Consider the following 19,054-nt stretch of genomic DNA (forward strand, 5'->3'; position numbering starts at 1 on the left):
TATAGCCTAGGCCATCTTTATGTAGAGCAACAATTAATTTTTTCAGATTCTGAGAGTTCATTGCCATGAAATGCCATTTTGAATTTCCAGTGACCAGTATGAGAGCGATAACACCAAATTTAACACACCTGCTTCTTCACACCTGACGAGTATCACTAATGAGTCACATAACACCAGGAGGGAAAACGGCTACTTGGGCCCCATTTGGACATTATCACTTAGGGGTGTACTCGCTTTTGTTGCCACCAATTTAGACATTAATGGCTGTGTGTTGCATTATTTTGAGGGCACAGCACATTTACACTGTTATACAAGCTGTATACTCCCTACTTTGCATTGTAGCCAAGTGTCATTTCTTCAATATTGTCACATGAAAAGATATACTTAAATATTTACAAAATGTGAGGGGGTGTACTCACTTCTGCGATATACTATATTTCAGTGTTGCAGTTCTATTCAAGAGGTCCAAATCTAGTACAATATACTTCAGGATTACAATTTTACCTCTGGGGCACCATTTATATTTATACAAACAAAGAAAAATCTAGCCAAGAAGTTTTCAGCTTAGTAAAATTGGATATCCGCAGGTTAAAATAAAGGTAACCTTTCCTTCAAGTACTAACAAGACCAAACTGCTTAGCTTCTCAAGATTAGCCAAAGTCACTTAGTTATTGTCTTTAGTTTTTGCAAAGTATAAAATCACATTACACGTCTACTCTTTTTCCACTAACATGGTTAAAAATTATCACAGAATAACTCTAATATAAGCCCTTATATTTAAGCAAGTTCAACAGTGTAAGAGAAAAGGGGGTAAGATGGGGTGAAATGAGACAATGACTGAAGATAAACTGGGAAGTTTGCTCTAAGATAATAAACCATTCTACCTGAAAATCCTTGTCTATTTTTGAAATACAACACATATTCTCCCTCCCCCACTCCCCCAAAACCACCCTAAATGCTTCAAAATCAAAGTTAGGAAGAGTCTGTCTGAAAAATCTTTAGCATATACATCCAATAAGACAGGAGATAAAAGAGCAACACGTGTTTGTACTAATTTCATCTTCATCAAAGCCAGAGATCTTTCCCAACATCATAAATTCAATTATAGTTACAATTTCTTGAAATAAACAGTAAAATATCCTGATATTTCTTTAATAAAAATGTCATTTCTTTCTGTAGTTTAGAAAATCTGATTAAAATCACACTTCTTGCATTAAAAATTACTACATATATCTTTCTCTCAATCTTCCTATAAAAGATTTATATTTAGGGAAAATATGTTATCTCCTAAGAAAAATAAAACCACTTTCAATATTCATATTTTTCAACAGTTCATTGAAGCTCCCAGTTCTTTAACACTGTATCTTACAAATGAGATTATTATCAATATTAAAATGTGAGCAAGAAAAAGATATATCCCATATGGACTTCATTAAAAACTCAAGCCTAGAAAAATATTTTAAAAGTGATATTAAAAATAAAATCTGATTATTATGCAGTCTGGCAAAGATGGTATTCCTGGCTAGAGGGAAAGACAGGATTGATAAAATAATACCTATACAAAACATAACCAAGAAACACAATCACATAGGAGGTAGACCACATGACTGTATATATAAATAGTTAGAACGGTTATTAGAAGGATGTATAGAAGTAATAGACACTTATATAAAGAGAAAAATTTAAAACTAGAGTATAAAGTTAAGTCTTGGATATGTAAAAAAGTAAAAATAAGTAAGCACATAAAATAGATCTCTAAAAGAGAAATAGAGGTGAAATAGAAAATAATAACCGATGCAACAGTTTTCTAGAAGTCAGCCGATAGGCTGAAACAATGTTAGTTGTTAGTTTCTCTTTTTTGTATTGTCTTTATGTATACATGTTTGTAAGTATTTTTGTCTTATGTTTTTGTTTAATAAAAAAAAATTTCAAAAAAAAATTCTGTAAACTCCATTCTTAATAAAGACAGATTTAAATTAAAAAGGAGGAAAAAAAGGGACAAGAGGGAAGAGGGAATAAAAGGAAGACTGTAGCTAAAAAGCTGCCATATTTTGCTGTAGTTAAGGACATAAATATGAATATATAATTTAATAATTTAATAAATATAAATTAAAGATAATCCACAATAAATTTCAAAAAAATCAACTTTTAATAGGAATTTAGAGGTGAGATGTGTTTTAGACTCCCCATGGTAATGAAACGATTTTCAGTGTCATCTGATCATTTTAGATTTCTTTTCTCAAGCACTATTTCAAGTTCAAGTTAGTATTTCTCTGTGCTGGTGAACCTCTTTGGTATAATCTGAGAAAACCATAATGATTCTCTTTATCTTCTCAGTCTACTGCATACATGCGCCTTCAAGTCAATGCTGACTCCTGACAAGTTCCTGGACGAGTCCTTGTAGTTTTCTTGGTAAGTTTTTGAAAGTGGTTTGCCATTGCCTGCTTCCAAGGCTGAAAGAGTGACTGGCCTAAAGTCACTGAGACTGACCCAAAATCCCCGGTGCTCCAGACAGAATAGTTCTCATAGTTTCTAGCATGTGCCTTAACCACTACACCAAACTGGCTCTCACCTCAGTCTTACCTGAGCAATTTAAGTGTTCTATAAAAAGTCATTCCTTAGATGAAAACTGAGGCTGAGTAGTTATAACAAAAAAAATAATAAACTGGAATGTAATGAGCCCTCAAATTGATACATTTCATGCAAAGCTGAAACCATCTGATTAGGGCTTCCATGAAGTTCTTGTCAAATGATCTAACAACAGATTCCAGGGGCATTATTTTGCTCTGTTAAATCTTAATAGCATTTAGTAAATTAATTAAGAGTTAGAATGGTTAACTGCATAACATTTTCCATATAAACTGACACTGACAGTATTAATAGTCTTTACATCTTCTCTGATCTTCAGGAGAATGATATCACATCTTTCTCAAAAGTGTTGCTGAGTTTTCTTTGATGCCATAAAGGCCAAAGCTCTCTAGTAATTGCATATTTCTGATTCTGACAGTAACAATTAAATACATACCAAGATTTTTTTTAAATGTATGGGTGGCCATCTCTGTCTGTCCTACTTTCTTTTTAGGATTAAAATGACTGAGACAAATCATCACTTTACTCAACAGTTTTTGAAAAACACAGGACTTTGTCCTATTATATGTTCTTCTTATATTTTCCTGTGTATTATCTTCTTCTGTTTCAAGTGTAATGCTTGCATATGTAACCACAGTAGGCTATTTCATCAGCATTTACATCACTTTCTACACATTTAGAATAACCAACTGATTCTTACCATGTTATTTTAGGGAGCTAGTAGGATTCACTATTTAATTTCAAGCCTGGTTAAATTCAAGGCTAGTAGTTAATTATCACTAATGATCATGCAGAAATACGGAATTTATCTGTGCTCTAAATGTTGGAGGTTCCAACAATTACAAGAAACTAGGCATGTAGGAAACTCTGATAAGAAATGCAGCAAGCCAGGGGTCAATAGTACAGATAGGTGAGGCAGAAAGCCTCCTCTTTCACAAGAACCCTAACAGCAAAACCCCTTAGTTGTACATACCACTTGAAACCAAGGCCATTTGGACCAGAAAGGTCTCCCTAACATAGCCAACATAAGAAAATTCACACAATTTCATCTAGAGTAAATTGTGATTATCTCCAACAAGTAGTGTTAACGAGGAATTGTTTGATCTCGTTTAACTTGTTGATCAGTAACTTTCCCACGTCAGCTTTGAGCTAAAGGGCCAAGCCTATATCTGGAAGCACAGAGCTTTGGTTCCCCCGAATTTGACAAGGTCTTTAAATATCTGTAGCTCTCCTAACTGGAAAAGCGACTGCACCCAGAAGTCCCACGGTGGAGTCGAGCAGAAAAGCTCACACACCTAAAATAATTGCGAAGGAAACATGACTAACAGCGCCTGTTAATGAACAGGCAAACAACTACCGGACGAGTCCTCAGAAGTAAGCAGTCCAGCCGTGAAAGTCCCACAAAGGTCGAGATATACGAATTCGGACGGGCCCCTTGCCCCCTCCCCCGTCCCAGTCTTTCACACGCGAGGACAGGAGACACGCGAGCCTCTGGCCCGAACTGTCACGTCCTCCGAGTGAGAGAGGAGCTGCCTCACCTTCCCTCACTGAGGAAGGGGCGTCCCTGCTGCCTCAGCGTGGAGGAAGAAGAAACGCAGGGCTAGCTCTGGGCCGGCAGCCACCGACTATCCCCGCTCCCCGCCCACCCAGGCCACGTCCAGGGCTCTGGGTACCTGTCTTCGCTCTTGTTTTTCTGTTTTTTGCCCATGGTTGCAACCGCCTCTCCGAGGCTGGCTCTCTCGCTCGCTCTCCTTGCTCAGGGCCCAGCCAGCCGCTTCCACACGCGAGAGGGCACATATGGTGAGAGGCCAACGCGAACCCTCCACTCGGCAGCGGCCGACGATACGCGCAGGCGCCTCACCTCTGGCCCCCGGCACGCGGCAGGCGGGCAATCAGCGCGCAGAAAAAGCAGGTCGCCTATCCAAGGAGGTTCCGGCTGCGGCGACCGCCTCCTCTGGACGGAGGATGAACAGCAGCCAAGCGCGTGAGCTGGGCCCGTATTCAAGATGAACTTGAACGCAGGACTGGGCGCGTCCGTCCCTTGAACGACCGGAGGGGCCGAGAGCGCTGGCCGCCTCGCTCCTCAGGAGCAGCAGAAAGGCCCCGTTAATGCGCCACCCTTCGCTGAGGGCCATCCCGAGGTGGGATTCGGGCGTTACCGAGATGAGGGGGCACCCGGGCGTTGGGTCTTGCAAGGTTTTGTGTGGCTTATTACAAGCTAACGGAATTAGCGCGACTCGGGACGGTATGTGCTGCCGGAAGCATTGCTTTTTGTTATGAACCCCCCTCACTCAAGCGGGACTTTGAATCGTAAGTCGTTAATTAACGTGAACGTAAAGCCGTGGAACAGCCACCCCGCTCATGTGTATTCAGAAAAGGATATGAGCACGACGCAAGCGCAGAAAGGATCGCCGCCTCTAATTGCTGCGTCAACAATAAAACGTCTTCAGGATGCGTCGCTGAGGATAGAGGCGCATGCGCGGGACCAGGTGACCAGGTTTACTTGTGACCAGGTTTACTTGCTGAGCCATCTCCTGGTGCGTAGGGGGTCCTTTGGGGGCTCCTTTGGGAGGCCGGTCGGGCGACAGAGGCTCGGAGAGAGATTTTTGTGGCTCTTCTACGCTGAGGAGCGCTGCTTTGTGGCCTTTCGATTTCTAATTAGTAAGTATCGAGCCGAATCGTTACTGTTTGGTTGCCTGGGTCTCGAAACGATATAAATAAACGGTGTTTATGTCTTGGTATTTCTTTTGGAAAGACTTGCTGATGATGATGTAGACGAGGAGTGAGTTGGATGCATCTCTGTTGGATTGAGATTTAGGTGTCAGCTCTGGATGGATAACTATATTTTCCTTACCCTCCCTAGCAGAAATTGCTTTTTCTACATACGATATTTCAGATCATCTTAATTGAAATCGTATTTCCAGAATATGACTTATGATATCATCAATTAACTTTGGATCTTGCTTCGTTGCTTGTTGATCTTAATGAAAATACAGAATTTAATAGGGTTCACAAAACAGCCATCCCAACTATTTGGGGAAATCCGTATTTGAAAAAAAAAATACTAAGTCACTCAAAATCCTTATGCTGTTAAATTGTAGATGGGACACTGAGTGCAAAGCAAAATAGGTGGATGTAGTAAAGTTTTCCCCTCTAATTTTTCATTGTTAAAAGTGGGTTATGAAAATTATAGCTAAAATGTATCAATTCAACAGAGACATTTGTGTTATGAAGAATAAGATACCTTTTCTAAGATTGTGCCTACTATGAGAGATATTTGTAATTTAATGTATGATTGAATACCTTATATTTCTGAAAAAGGGTTTATAATATGTTGCTTTGCTGAATTTCTTTCCTAGAGTAAGAAACATTTAGGAATTGCTATTTTCTTGTAGTATACATGAGTTTTATCTTGAATTCAATTATGAATATTTTGAATGCAATAAATGAAACATCTTTGTGTGCATATTAATTTGATTAAGTCTTTTGCCTAATTTAGCATCAATAATACGCGGAAGGCAGCGTGCAGCCCTTGCAGGCTCTGTTTTCAGCTGCAACAGCCTCCTGCAACCCTCTGCCAGCGAAAACGAAGCTCAGAAGGGCTACATACAGCCCTCCTGAGCTTCGTTTTTGCTGGCAGAGGCATCGCGGGCTGGTCATTCACTGTTTCCAGGATGGCTCCAGATCTAAGCACCCCGCCCAGATCCAGACCCCAGGCCTTGAGTTTGACACCCCTGCTCTATGACAACTCTTCCCCCTCTCCCCCACCCACAAGGTTTAAAGTTAAACCAAATAATCAGAACAAAATGTATGCTGTCAATAATCCTTCTGTCAAGTGACCATTATTTAACTAAAACAAAAGAATCAACCGCAGTCAGCTTTTCAATTAAATATTCATATCACTATGCTGAATCTGCTTTCAAATTCCATTGATATTTCTACAACACCATGTATACAATTGATATTATAATAAATATCTTTTCTATTCTGTCTGGTTCTAACTTAAAATCTACTTCATTTTTCAGATTTAATGAGTCTGCTGCTAACTTGAAAAGAAAATGGATGCAAATACTTCTGTTAACGTATTTTCCAAAGCCCTGGAAGCTCCGATGCTTCAGACAGCTAAGATGGTAGAAGAACAGCTTGATGCTGAAATACAAAAATTGGACCAGATGGAGGAAGATGAACTGGAACTTCTCAAACGAAGAAGGCTTGAAGCACTCAAGAAAGATCAGAAACAAAAACAGGTAACTGACAAATATAACGGTCCAAACCCCTTCTCCTGTATTGCATTTATAATCTTGGAGTATCTCTACAAACTAGGCCACTTGTAGTCCACTAACATATAAAGAGGTGACATTAACAAAACTTTAGTTTGTTTCCCATCACAGGAGTTTGAGATGAAGTGAAATTAAATAATGAATTAGTAAATCCCATTAAAATCTGAGTGTTTTAGTCATTCATATGTTTATTATTACAGCCTTACAATCAACCTTTGCAAATTTAATCTAAGCTAGTTTCAGTGAAATACACAAGTATGAATTGCCTCAGGATACAGTCCTATGCACATTGGGAGAAACCCAGTGGTGGGTTGCTACTGGTTCGCCCCGGATCGGGAGGCTCCATCCACCTGCCGCGCAGAAGCATTACGAGCGAACCAGTAGCAAACTAAATTGAAACCCACTACAGGAGAAACCTCTGTTGACTTAGTATGACTTAGACTATCTAATTCCATATAGTCAGGCATATGACTAGCTACTATAATATTCCAGCTTCTTGAATTCTTTTAACATTGGCTGACAGATTCTTCAAGTGTTGCTAAAGCCAAAATTATCCTTTCATTATTTTCCATATAGTGAATGTTTACATTCACTATATGGAAAATAATGAAAGGACAATTTTCATTACTATCTTCATTAGTAATTACTATTTTCATTAGTATTACTACAATACTATCTTATTGTGCCCAAATACATCAATCTATACATATCTCAGGACTTCCAGAGTCATTACAATTACCAACATCAATAACTATTGTGATATAGAAAACTGAGGAAAATATACATTTTATGAAAGGCAGGATTGAGGTTTTTCCGCTAAAGAACAGTTTTGGGGAGCCAAATGGTTACCCTTGAGCTTAAGTAGTATGCAGGAGTTTCAAAAATAAAGATCAAGCAAAAAAGTGAATTTGATTTAATTTACATTTGCAGTATAACTCAAATTCAAATTCAGTTCCTATATCACTAAAATGGCTTAAAGAATTCCAGTGTGGAAGTGAAATTTGGAATACAGATATTTTTGACTAATTAAATTACTGGAGGAATACACAATTGTTGCAGCCCTATGTTATTCCTAAACATAATTGGTGGACAGGTTGGAATAAATATGTGCATAGGAATTTACTGGGAATTTACTTCATATTTACTGGGAATTTACTTCATATTAGAGTATTAACCATTAAAACGTCACTATTCTTTTGGAATGCAGACTTTCTGTTCTAGTCCTTTTAGTTTTGGAAATGATTTATAATAAATGTTGAAGTACTTTTTATTTAAATATATGATTTATTTTGGAAATAATATTGACCAAGTTCAAAGCATATCAGAAATGCTAAAATTAACCACCAATATAACTTTGAAGTTAGGATTTGGATTCATCAGATGAAGCTTAGACATAGTAGAACTTGTCCTCACAGAATAATGGTAGAATTATAATCTTATGGAATGAATTTGAAATGATTTCTTTCATGGCATCAAATGTAGAACTTTGTATTCTTACTAATAGGAATGGCTTTCAAAAGGACATGGAGAATACCAAGAAATCCCCAGTGAGCGAGATTTTTTTCAAGAAGTGAAAGGGAGCAAAAACGTGGTCTGTCATTTTTATAGAGATTCAACCCTCAGGTAATCCTCAGTAAAATCATTATTTTTCTAAATTTTCCTAATAGTGACAGTCAGTGTATTTTGTTTAGCAATTTAACCTTTTAAAGTGAATCAATGTTCATCTTATAACCTAGACACAGGAAGAGCCATTATTTCTCAATAAAAACATAAATCAGTTAGGGTTTGCTGAACTGCAACTCTGTTATTATTGTTCCAGTTAAATATGATTAACACTATAGTGGTTATTCAGAAATAAATATCATTAAGTTGAAATTCCTTTCTAGTTAATGCATAGAAATTGCCATATTTTTAAATTTACGAGCCCTTTATTGTAATTGCATTCACAATATGGTAATTTGTTTAGCCATTGTTTGTTAAATAATTATAATACATTGGATCTCCATATTATGCCAAACCATATTCAAGGAAGTTGATATTGGTTTGCTGAAGATAGGAAACAATTCAGTGACTCTGAGGACAATTATCTGAAAGATTTATTGGAAAATCTGATGGCAATGATCTGAAATAACTTCAGATTCAATTGTTGCATTTTTCACAGTATCAACTCCCAAAGTCAAAATGAAGGGAAATTGAAAAATAAATTGTGGGTATATGCATGATAATTAATCCACACACTGGTTTTAATATTTAATGATATCTGTATAAGGAATATTTTCCTGAAGGTAAGAGGTCTTAAATAGCCGAATATTGGGCCTAGAACAATAATGGACCTTGTTTCACTCTTTCAAATGGACAAGATGACAGACTTTCAGGGATTGTTTATGAGTCCTTTACTGAAAAGGAGGTTGGATTGGATTACTTACAAGTCCATTTTAATTTTGATTCTATGACTAGTATTACCATTGGCATAGCAAAACATGAAAGCACACTTCAAATAGCAGTTTTTAGGTGGTGTAAAGCATTTGAAGGGGCCTTCCTGCCTGAAGTGCCCGTCTTGAAAATATTGAAATATAACCATATTCACTTGGCTTATTCAAAAGGCTTTCCAGATATCTTTGCATTTATATGCATACATGTGGAGAAAATATTTCAGCTGTTCCTGCTGGTGAGGCAACTATATATGCAGAAACATGAAAGCACACTTCAGATGCTTTGCACAGCTTTACTTGAGTTAGAAAGCAAGAGCTGACTTCATATTTCACTATTTAATGTATTAAATGTATTTATTTTTCCTCAGATGCGTAATATTCGACAAACATTTAACAATACTTGCAAAAAAGCATATTGAGACTAAGTTTATCAAGTTAAACGCTGAAAAATCACCATTTCTTTGTGAGAGACTTCACATCAAGATAATTCCCACATTAGCACTATTAAAAGATGGAAAAACTCAAGATTATGTGGTTGGATTTACTGATCTTGGCAACACAGATGAATTCACCACAGAAACCTTAGAATGGAGATTAGGTTGCGCAGATATCATCAAGTACAGGTAAATAAAATGAATCTTACAATAGTAGCTGATATACTGTTATATACTACTCTTAACATAAAAAATATCTTCCTGGCAAAGTAGTGAAATTGATATTATATTAAATCATCATTTTTAGGCTTTCCTGATTTATCAATTTTTACTAATGTATTACAAATACTTTGATACCTTTTATATATTTTTATGTATATCTCTAATTCATATGTCTATATCCAATACAAGATATGCTAGATTTAGATCCACATTCACTAAAGACTTCAAAGGAGAAGACCCTGCATGTATAGATGTACTAGATAGATTCCATTAGAGGAAATGGCCCCTAAGATACCCTAGAGCCAAGATATATAAGTCAAAACCAATTATTCCAACTGAATTTGGTAGTCTATTGGTAACCAATGCAACAACTGGAAAATATGTGTAATATTTTCATAACAGCCACTCAGAATCTGGCTGTAGCTTTCAAATGGTTTCCAAGGGCAGCCTAGCAGTTTCTAGACAAAGCATCCTAGTCCACGTAGGGTCACAACCTTTACACTAGCCTTTAGGTAAGGCTAGGTCATGTTCCCGCCTGTTATTCCACTAGCAACTGCTAAAATAACCCAGAATTTCAGACCAACTCCTTTAAGGAAGATATTGGGACTGTCTCAAATTGGAATCGTTCTGAACAAAAAGTAACTCCACCTTTCTTGGATTAAGTATCAACCTTTTCCAAATCCTTGAGGCTTTCAGACACTGGTCTAGGATTTCCATTGCATCTCCAGTTCAACCTGAGATAGCAGTACAGATTTGGCTATTATAAACATATACTTCGCGTTTGACCAGCAGATGACTTCTGCAGGCTTCCTGTAGATATTCAAAAGTAGCATGGATAAGTCAGTCAAATGTTTGACCATCCCTTCCTACTAAAGGAGTGGAACCACCATAAAATGCTTCCTCCAGCCCCAAGTCCTTGTAGGCAGTTCAGTATGCTACCATGGGCAATGGTATAAAAAGCTGTGTAAGTTTCATTAAGATGAAGAGGGACACCCTCCCACCTTCAAGAGCCCAATGCAAAACCACCAGAGCCATCAATACTGTTTCTGCTCCATAGATAGGTCTGACCCATTCAAATAATCCTTTTCTAGTCCAAGTACCAGCAGAGCAACACATCTAGTCACAGCAAACATTCCATGCACAGTCATTACCATCATCATCCCAGCCACAACATTTCAGCTGTTGATGAACCTGAAATATAAGAGGGCAAATTTCTCACAAAACTATTGCTTCATCACTGCCCAATAGGGTTTCGGTAATACATGCCCATTTATCCATCAACATAAGATGTGTGAATGATATTTTATTTAAAAGAAAACTAACATTTATCACAAGCAGCCTGTATCCAAGGCCATCAATTTTTACCACAGACTCATAAACATGGAAACCTGAAATAAATTTCCAGGCACTCACATTTTCCGCTATCTTTCTTATTCTCGTTCATTTTCTTGGAACAATCTTGAGTTTGAATGCCACTGGGTTAGCTACCAATCAAGTTCCTTTTTCAGTTCCAGTGTACTTCCCATCAGGTTTATTTTTTTCTGTTCAGTCTCCTGTTCTTTGCCTGCTGTCTCCACTTTTCAACCATTAATCCAACCACCTTCAACTTTTCCTCATCCACTTTGATTTTCAAATCAGTCTCAGTTGTCAAACATTCTAAATACTACTACAAATTTTCAACATTCTTCCCTAATCTACTAAAAGATAAAAGCAATAAAGGTCCTCAAACAAAAATTAACTAGTTTCTGGGTGCCATTTTATAAGAAAAATAAGATGTTTGGCCAATTAATGATATGGACCAATTGATTGTGAACTAGATGGGCCAGGGATCCGATCCAGCAGGGCATTGCTTATGTTTGTATCACACCTGTTAATTGTTAAAAATGTTTGCTATAATATCTAAGAGATTCATGAAGCAAAATAATGTATCCCTTTTTTATGTAATGATGGGATGGAGGCAGGGAGAGTTGGCTTCAGACAATTGTACTTCTAATTTGTGTTTTGCCAGTTATGTCTAATCTGCTTTTTCAGACAGCTATTACCTTAAGGATATTTACATCATTACTAATTTCTTCCTTTTTAGTGGCAACTTAATGGAGCCGCCTTTCCAAAACCAAAAGAAGTTTGGAACCTCTTTCACAAAACTGGATAAGAAAACAATCAGAGGAAAGAAATATGATTCAGATTCTGATGATGATTAGAATTCATGATACAAATATTTGTAAACCATTTTTCTTTTATGTTTGATACATTTTTAGGAATGTTTTATATAGCTGTTTGCTTTCAGAACATTTGCACATGACACTCATTTTCTAACAGTTTTATAGAGCTCATGAAAGGAAATCTTAAATATTTCTTCCTCTTAGGAAATAATTTCTTTACTATGAAGAAATTTGAACTCTCTTTAAACTGTGTAATATGAGATATGACTTTCAACATTTTCTTAATTTAACAATAGCTCTCTTAAATTGCATCTTAAAATTTATATCATTTACCATTAAGGTATTAATGAAAGACTTCTGGCAAGAATTGTTATTTAAACTATTCTTGAAGTAGTGCATTAATAAAAGTCATTCTAATAATACCATGACTGTGACTTTGCATACTCTAACTTCATTAGAAAATATTATAAAATTCCTGTAGTTTTTCTTTAATTTAACTCTGCCAGCTGTGTACACTGCATATTAGAACTTAGCAATAAATACTACATGACAACTATACTGAACTAAAATTCTGAGGCTTAAAGGACAACTTATATTTTTTAAAACAAATCACAGGAAAAATTGAGATGTTTAAACTGATATGGATACAGTTTAATGCAATGTCTTGCACTGTTGTTCTTTACTAATATACACATTTCCTGGCACAGCTTTTTGAAATATTAAGAATTCTGTAGAACTTTGACAGCCTGGTAGGTAAAAGAATATTTTCCTATACAGTATATCATATTTAAATGTTCTCCACCTGCAAATTGTTACATTTTATCTTGTCTTAGGAGAAAAATTAAGTCTCACAGAAACTTAAAAGCACAGATTAAAGCAAATACGGGAATTTTCTATTCTATTGGCAGCCAATCAAATAACAATTGCTGCTGGGCACGAGATTACCGCAACTATCTTCCCCAAGAGGAAAGAAAATGGGATTTAAATTTCTTTATATGTTTTCTTCTATTAAAGATAAACATTGTATAGCTGAAGGGTAAATGGAGGTAATATACATTCCACAAGTAAAATTGTGCCACAGTTTTGGAATCACATTTAAGCTTTTGTTTGCTTTCTTCAAATGTTGGATGGAAACCATGGAGACAGTACTTTCTCAAATCACAAAAAGAAAGCATGAGAGAAGTTAATGATTATAGCCACAGGACAGGGATACAAGGCAATGGGAGAGAAATAATTGAAACATGGCTTTCAACTAGGAAGACAGGTTTAAGTGTGGGTCACCTGGATAGGCATAGTTTTTAGTCGGGGCATCTGACCCTCATTTTATAAACTATTGTTTCCAGAATAGTTAACTGGCTTTAAAGACAGTTATTAATCTTTAATAATTTTGGTTTTGTAGTGTTCAATTACATTACATTAAAATAATACTCTGAGTACTATAATCCTAAAATGTTTTATATCTCCCTAGAGGTTACTTCATTTTTCTCAATTTATTCTTTTTATAGTTATGGCTGAGGCATATTACAGCAAAAGAGTAAAAGAGGCATGGCATGGAACATTAAACTGGTAGATTAAATACAGGTAGTCCTTGATTTACAACAGTTCGTTTAGTGACTTTGAAGTTACAGTGGTACTTATGACCAGTCAGTCACTTATGACTGACATGATATGCAACATCGCCATGGTCAGTGATCAAAATTCAGACACTTGGCAACTGATTAATATTAATGACGGTTGCGGTGTCCTGGGGTCATGTGATTCCCTTGTGCAACCTTCTGACCAGCAAAATCAATGAGGAAGCCAGATTCACAACCGTATTACTAATGTAACAACTGCAGTGATTCACTTAACAACTGTGACAAGAACTTTGCAGAATTAGATTTCTTCTATAAGTACCCTGTACACTACTTCTGATACCGTTGCATGCTTATTTATCTAGAATTAAAAAGAAAGCTCCTGGATCTTAGGCAGCTGTGTTTCCCTGCTTTTTAAAATTTGTTTTGATTATTGATTATCCAAACCAGTTCAAGAAAAATATATCTTTCTTTGATATGATACTCTGATTTTCTGAGTGCACATAAAAGCCCACTCATCACCAAATCAAATGAATTTTCAAGGAGATAGTTAGAAGGAGCTATCTTCAGATATACTACAAACCTTTGTACAGAATTTCTGGGTCATTGCAACCATTTTTTATTTAAAACATTTTGTCTGTAATTCAAAATTTACAGTCATTAAGATGAATAAGTCTTTGATGATATACATTAAAATCATTTTTTTTTTGTTTACTGTCATCCTCCAACTTCTTTGTGTTTAATTGCTTGATAATTCATTGAAAGGGGTTTAAATAAAAATAAGACTTTTTATATAATAAAGTGCAGTTCTTTTTCCCTATAATTATTTCAACCAACAATATTATTTCAGCAAAGAAGAAGGAGATCCGCTTACTGGGCAACCAACATAAAAGATATCACAGTCCACAAAAGAGGGAGGGTATGGGAAACATTTCAGAAGGGGAGAAATACTTTTAGTTTTACAAGATTTTGTTAATGCTTCCTCAAAAGGTTAACAGCCCTTCCGATGCTGAGGAATGACTTGTGTTCATTGCCAGCTGGTAATTTTTAGTAGAGGAAACAAGCCAGAATTATCCACCAATTGCTGTCTTTAAATGTCTTGCATTAAAACTACCAGCATAACACTACTAGAATAGAACAGTGCAAAGCATACCAGAAATTTCATCAGAACATCCCATTCAAAAACAAAAAAACTACAGTCATTTTGCTGCCAGTCCTATATGCAAGCTTTCCAGGAAAAGGAAGAAAAGCTAGACCAGGCCTGTCTATGTAGTTTCCTGGTAACAACAAACTTCTTAATGGACATAGCCCTTACTTGAAACAACCATCTTACTTCAATATCTACTTGGGCAGAAGCTGTTATGGAACAGGCCTCGCTCAAGCTGGGGTTGCAAGAGTGAAATCCTATACAGATAGTCCTTCACCAAAGTTACAGTGGACCTCCCCAAAAGCTCCTTACAGCCCACTTTTGAAGTTACAGATGTTGCAGTCCCCCACTTGAACAAAATTTGGGCACTCGACAGTCTGCCAGATTGCATGGACACTGCAGTGGGCCTCGAGTGGAAGGAAATATTCAATACAACTGAAGAATTCTAAGAAATGCTGAGGAAGAGTGAAAATGATTGGTTCACCTCAAGATGCGAAAACACAAGTTCTCTCATACTTTTCATACAAAAGCAAAAGGAGGGAAACAAGCCGACTGAAGCCAAGAACTTGGCATTTTGACTCCTCTAGAACTGATATAATATTTTTGTCAATTTTATTTCTGACCCTAATGTTCAGCCAAAATGTTGGAGATGCGAATGTTTGGATGCTACGTATTATCATGTTTGGTGGACCTGTAGGAAAGTTAAGGCTTTTTGGATAAAAATTTGGTGGGTCATGCAGAATGTTTTGAGGAAAAAAATTCAATTTTCTCCACAGTTGTTTTTATTGGGTATAGTTAAGGGTTTTACACGGGGTGAGATAAAACTGATATTGTATATGATAACAGCAGCAAGATTGTTGATAGGTAAATATTGGAAGAATGAAGCTTTACCCACTATCGAGGAATGGACTTTGAAGATGGCCAGTTTTGCTGAGATGGCGAAGATTTCAGCATATTTAAAAGACTGTTCACAAGAGACTTATGAATGGGAATGGAAAAGGTGGATAGAATATGTTCAGAACAAATACCAAACTAGAAAGTATCAAATAGCTTTTATTTGAAAATAATGTATTAGAAATATTTTAATGTATTAGAAATATTTTAATGTAAAGAGATAAAGAGGAAAAATTATACAGGGGGAGGGATGGGTTTAAGCTTGTTTACTAGTGTTATTAGTTATGAGTATATAATAGGGAAGTCTGGGGGGGGAGGGTTAGGGAGGGTTTGGGGAGGGAGGTGGGGGGGGTGAAAAAAGGGGTGAAAATCTAATTGTAAAACTTTTGCAATAAAAAAAAAAAATTTATTTCTGCTGTGTGCAGATTTTTTTTTCCTTTTGGCCTGGGTCAGGGATGTCAGACTCAGGGCCCGCGGGCCGAGTCCAGCCCCCAGGGTGCTTAAATCTGGCTCACGGGACTGGACTGGAAATATCAAAGGATCGGCCCGCAATACCTCTGCTGGCCAAAACAGGCTGCAGAGTGCTGCTGGAAGCCGGGGAGGCCGAAAACAGGCCTCATGGAGGCCCAGTGCGACCTCCACGTGGCTCATTTTTGGCCAGCAGAGTGCTGCAAGAGGACTGGATTGGACTGGATTACAATCATGTGGCCTCAAGTAAATGCCTGATTTGGATAGAAAACAATCCACATCCTATGTTAATACTACAGTTTAAGGCCAGATTTTACATACTGTAGATCCATTTAATCTACAATTAACATTCTATAATTAACAAACATTTCTTATTTACTATCCTGGAAATTTACCTCTGCTGTTAGATCTTGTATTATCATGTTATTTAAGCTATTGTATTTTTATTATTAGTTGAATAACAAAAATACAATAGTATAAATAGCTTTTTCTGCCTGGAAAAGCAATTTACAATTAAATGGGGTATAAATGGGGTATAAATTTAGAAATAAAAAGTTTAGTGGTGTATGAAAAATAAGTAATAAATGGTTGCCAGTAATATCTAGGATAGGAAAATGGTTATAGTAAAGAACTGTGGAAAGAAAAAAGGGGAAAAAATGCATCTTGAGCCTGTGTCAAACGCCCGCCACGACCATGGCCGCCACAGCCATGCCCACCATGACCATGCCCGCAAACACAACCCTGATGAGGCCCTCAATGAAATCAAGTTTGACACCCCTGACCTGGATTATTGAACCCAAAATCTGAAGCTAGTCTTTTTCTTAAAAGTATCTAAAATTAAAGAGTTTGGGGAGTGAAACAAAAATATCCTTCCATTAGGAAACAGAGCCATAGCACTTAAAATATAATAATAATCCCAGCTTTACACACTTTCAATTAACTGTACCTGAGACAGGAGCAAAAAATCTGAACTATCCGATGTGACAAAACAGATTTGATACTGCTTTTGAACTGGCACTATCACCTGAAGTGAATGGGACAATTCGCCACAACCAATTTGCCACGGCCAACTCGCCATGGTCAACTTGCATGGGACAATTAAACAATTAAATTTAATTATTTAAAATAAATAAAAAATTATTTAATTTTTGTCATTCACATTTCATTCTGTCCATCCTTTCGCATCCTTTTTTTAATGATTCTATTCTGCAATTCCTTTGATATTAGTGTAACTTTTATTCCATCGTGAGTTGGCCGTGGTGAGTCGGCCATGGCAAGTTGTTAACGGTGATTTGTCATAGATCCGCCCCCCCCCAAAAGCTGGCTATGACTAGCTGAGTAAAACCTGCAGGGACTCCTTTACCTTTTATAGTCATGCCTAGTGGCTGGAGTAATCTGGCAAGTTCTGACCTATTTCTTATGTATGCAAATGTTCTTGTGGTGGCCCTCACGGTCTCTTTCAGTTCTTTAGTTTGTATCTAAGTCCCGACCTTGGAATGATGACCCAAGTTCAGGATATTCCATACATGTCATACCAGAGACAATATGGTTCAGAACAGAATATATTATACATTTTGATGAAAGGAATGGGGGTAGTTGTTCTTAGTAAATATGTTGTACAGATACTTGAATTTTGCTTTTATGAGCTGAGGTATGTTTTCATACTATTAATGAAGGTTTTTATGCAGCTGTTTTAATGTGCTATGGTGCAGTTACCGTATACATGGTTCAAATTTGATCTGTGTTCTGTTCCCCCAAACCTCCAGTCACCAACCAACCTAACAATTAAAATTCCACATAGACTATAAATACTGCAAGGTGATCCATATTTTTGAATGCTCTGCGGCAGCCTTGCCAGAATGATGTCTGCAAAATATAAAGATATAAATTAGTTTTACTTTTGTCATAGATTCCACAGGAGAGCATTTCATGTGCCTTTGAAGTGGCCAAAGCATAGGGCTCATACATTAAAACATAGTTAAATTTAAATTTCTGCTACTGTGTATTGGAAGATCAAATTCAGTTTGAAGTCTGGAGAAATCCTTAAAACAATCATTACATAATAATAGGTTTAAATACATAAGTCTGACTTCCAGACAAACTTTCCAATGGAATACTATTTTCAGAGTAATTTTCCAAATAATTAAATATTAATGAGTCCTATTAAGAAAAAATCTGTGCAACTAAAAATATGTATAATGAACATGGATTGCTATTATCCCAAGAAAATCAATCAGGTACGTGACAATCCCCTTTGATTTGGTACTTTCCTGAAATATAATTATGTTATTTCCAAAGTGCTGCAACATCCTGTTTGGTCAGCTAAATTAATTTTGAATGTGAAAATACGTGACCTCCTTTTCTTTGTTCAACATAGTATTAAAAGTGACTGCAGACAACAGAGAATCATGGAAGGTATTTATTTTACTTCTTATAAAATATGTAATGGGTTGTAGGAAGTGGTCAGAGTGAGGGTTAGAAAAGAACTAGTAATTTGTGTGCTAACTGTTGTGGTCTAATTTTGCCAAAAGTATTTATAAAGTTGTGTATATGAATGGCTAATTTTGAGCCTAGTAGAGCATTAATACTTTTGCTTCCTTCTTTAAAGGTCCTACTCCACCACCATTCTTCTTAATTTAGAGTGCAGTGTTATGATTCCTAGCAAACATAGCAAACTGGGAGCAGTAGCATAAAGTAAATCTCCCTTACTGGGTTGGAAAATGGTTAAATTTATGGAAAAGCATATTTTTTGAAGCTTTCAGTACTCCAACATCCTGATCTCCCTGTCAAGAGGGTGAAATTGAGTCATGCTGAACCCTATCAAGGTTCAATCTGCAGGATCTAACCTTATC

At 36.6% G+C, this 19,054-nt stretch overlaps 2 protein-coding genes across 3 annotated transcripts in view; one reads left to right on the top strand and one right to left on the bottom strand.

Moving 5' to 3' along the window:
- The window catches only part of EIF5B (eukaryotic translation initiation factor 5B), a 34,290-nt gene extending 29,850 nt beyond the window's left edge, over window positions 1-4,440 (bottom strand). For both annotated transcript variants that reach the window (XM_070943362.1, XM_070943361.1), the window contains exon 1: window positions 4,263-4,440. In XM_070943362.1, the coding sequence (XP_070799463.1) occupies window positions 4,263-4,297 (35 nt within the window). In that variant the 5' untranslated portion in view covers window positions 4,298-4,440. The remainder of the gene's footprint in view (window positions 1-4,262) is intronic.
- A 388-nt stretch (window positions 4,441-4,828) lies between these two features.
- On the top strand, window positions 4,829-14,421 carry TXNDC9 (thioredoxin domain containing 9). The gene is made up of 5 exons (XM_070943400.1): window positions 4,829-5,250; window positions 6,615-6,836; window positions 8,374-8,492; window positions 9,670-9,924; window positions 12,041-14,421. The coding sequence occupies exons 2-5, from the start codon at window positions 6,648-6,650 to the stop codon at window positions 12,156-12,158; spliced, it is 681 nt and encodes a 226-aa protein (XP_070799501.1). The 5' UTR covers window positions 4,829-5,250; window positions 6,615-6,647; the 3' UTR covers window positions 12,159-14,421.
- Window positions 14,422-19,054: the final 4,633 nt, after the last annotated feature.

Source organism: Pituophis catenifer, unplaced genomic scaffold, assembly GCF_029215685.1.
Source record: "Pituophis catenifer annectens isolate HBS135680 unplaced genomic scaffold, rPitCat1.0.hap2 SCAF_4, whole genome shotgun sequence".
NCBI classification, from domain to species: domain Eukaryota; kingdom Metazoa; phylum Chordata; class Lepidosauria; order Squamata; family Colubridae; genus Pituophis; species Pituophis catenifer.

Excerpts from the sequence above, each read along its gene's own strand:
- TXNDC9 (XM_070943400.1), top strand. The coding sequence starts at position 6,648 with ATGGATGCAAATACTTCTGTTAACGTATTTTCCAAAGCCCTGGAAGCT. Across the intron at positions 6,837-8,373 it reads AAGATCAGAAACAAAAACAG|GAATGGCTTTCAAAAGGACA; the intron begins GTAACTGACAAA and ends TCTTACTAATAG. Across the intron at positions 9,925-12,040 it reads GCAGATATCATCAAGTACAG|TGGCAACTTAATGGAGCCGC; the intron begins GTAAATAAAATG and ends CTTCCTTTTTAG.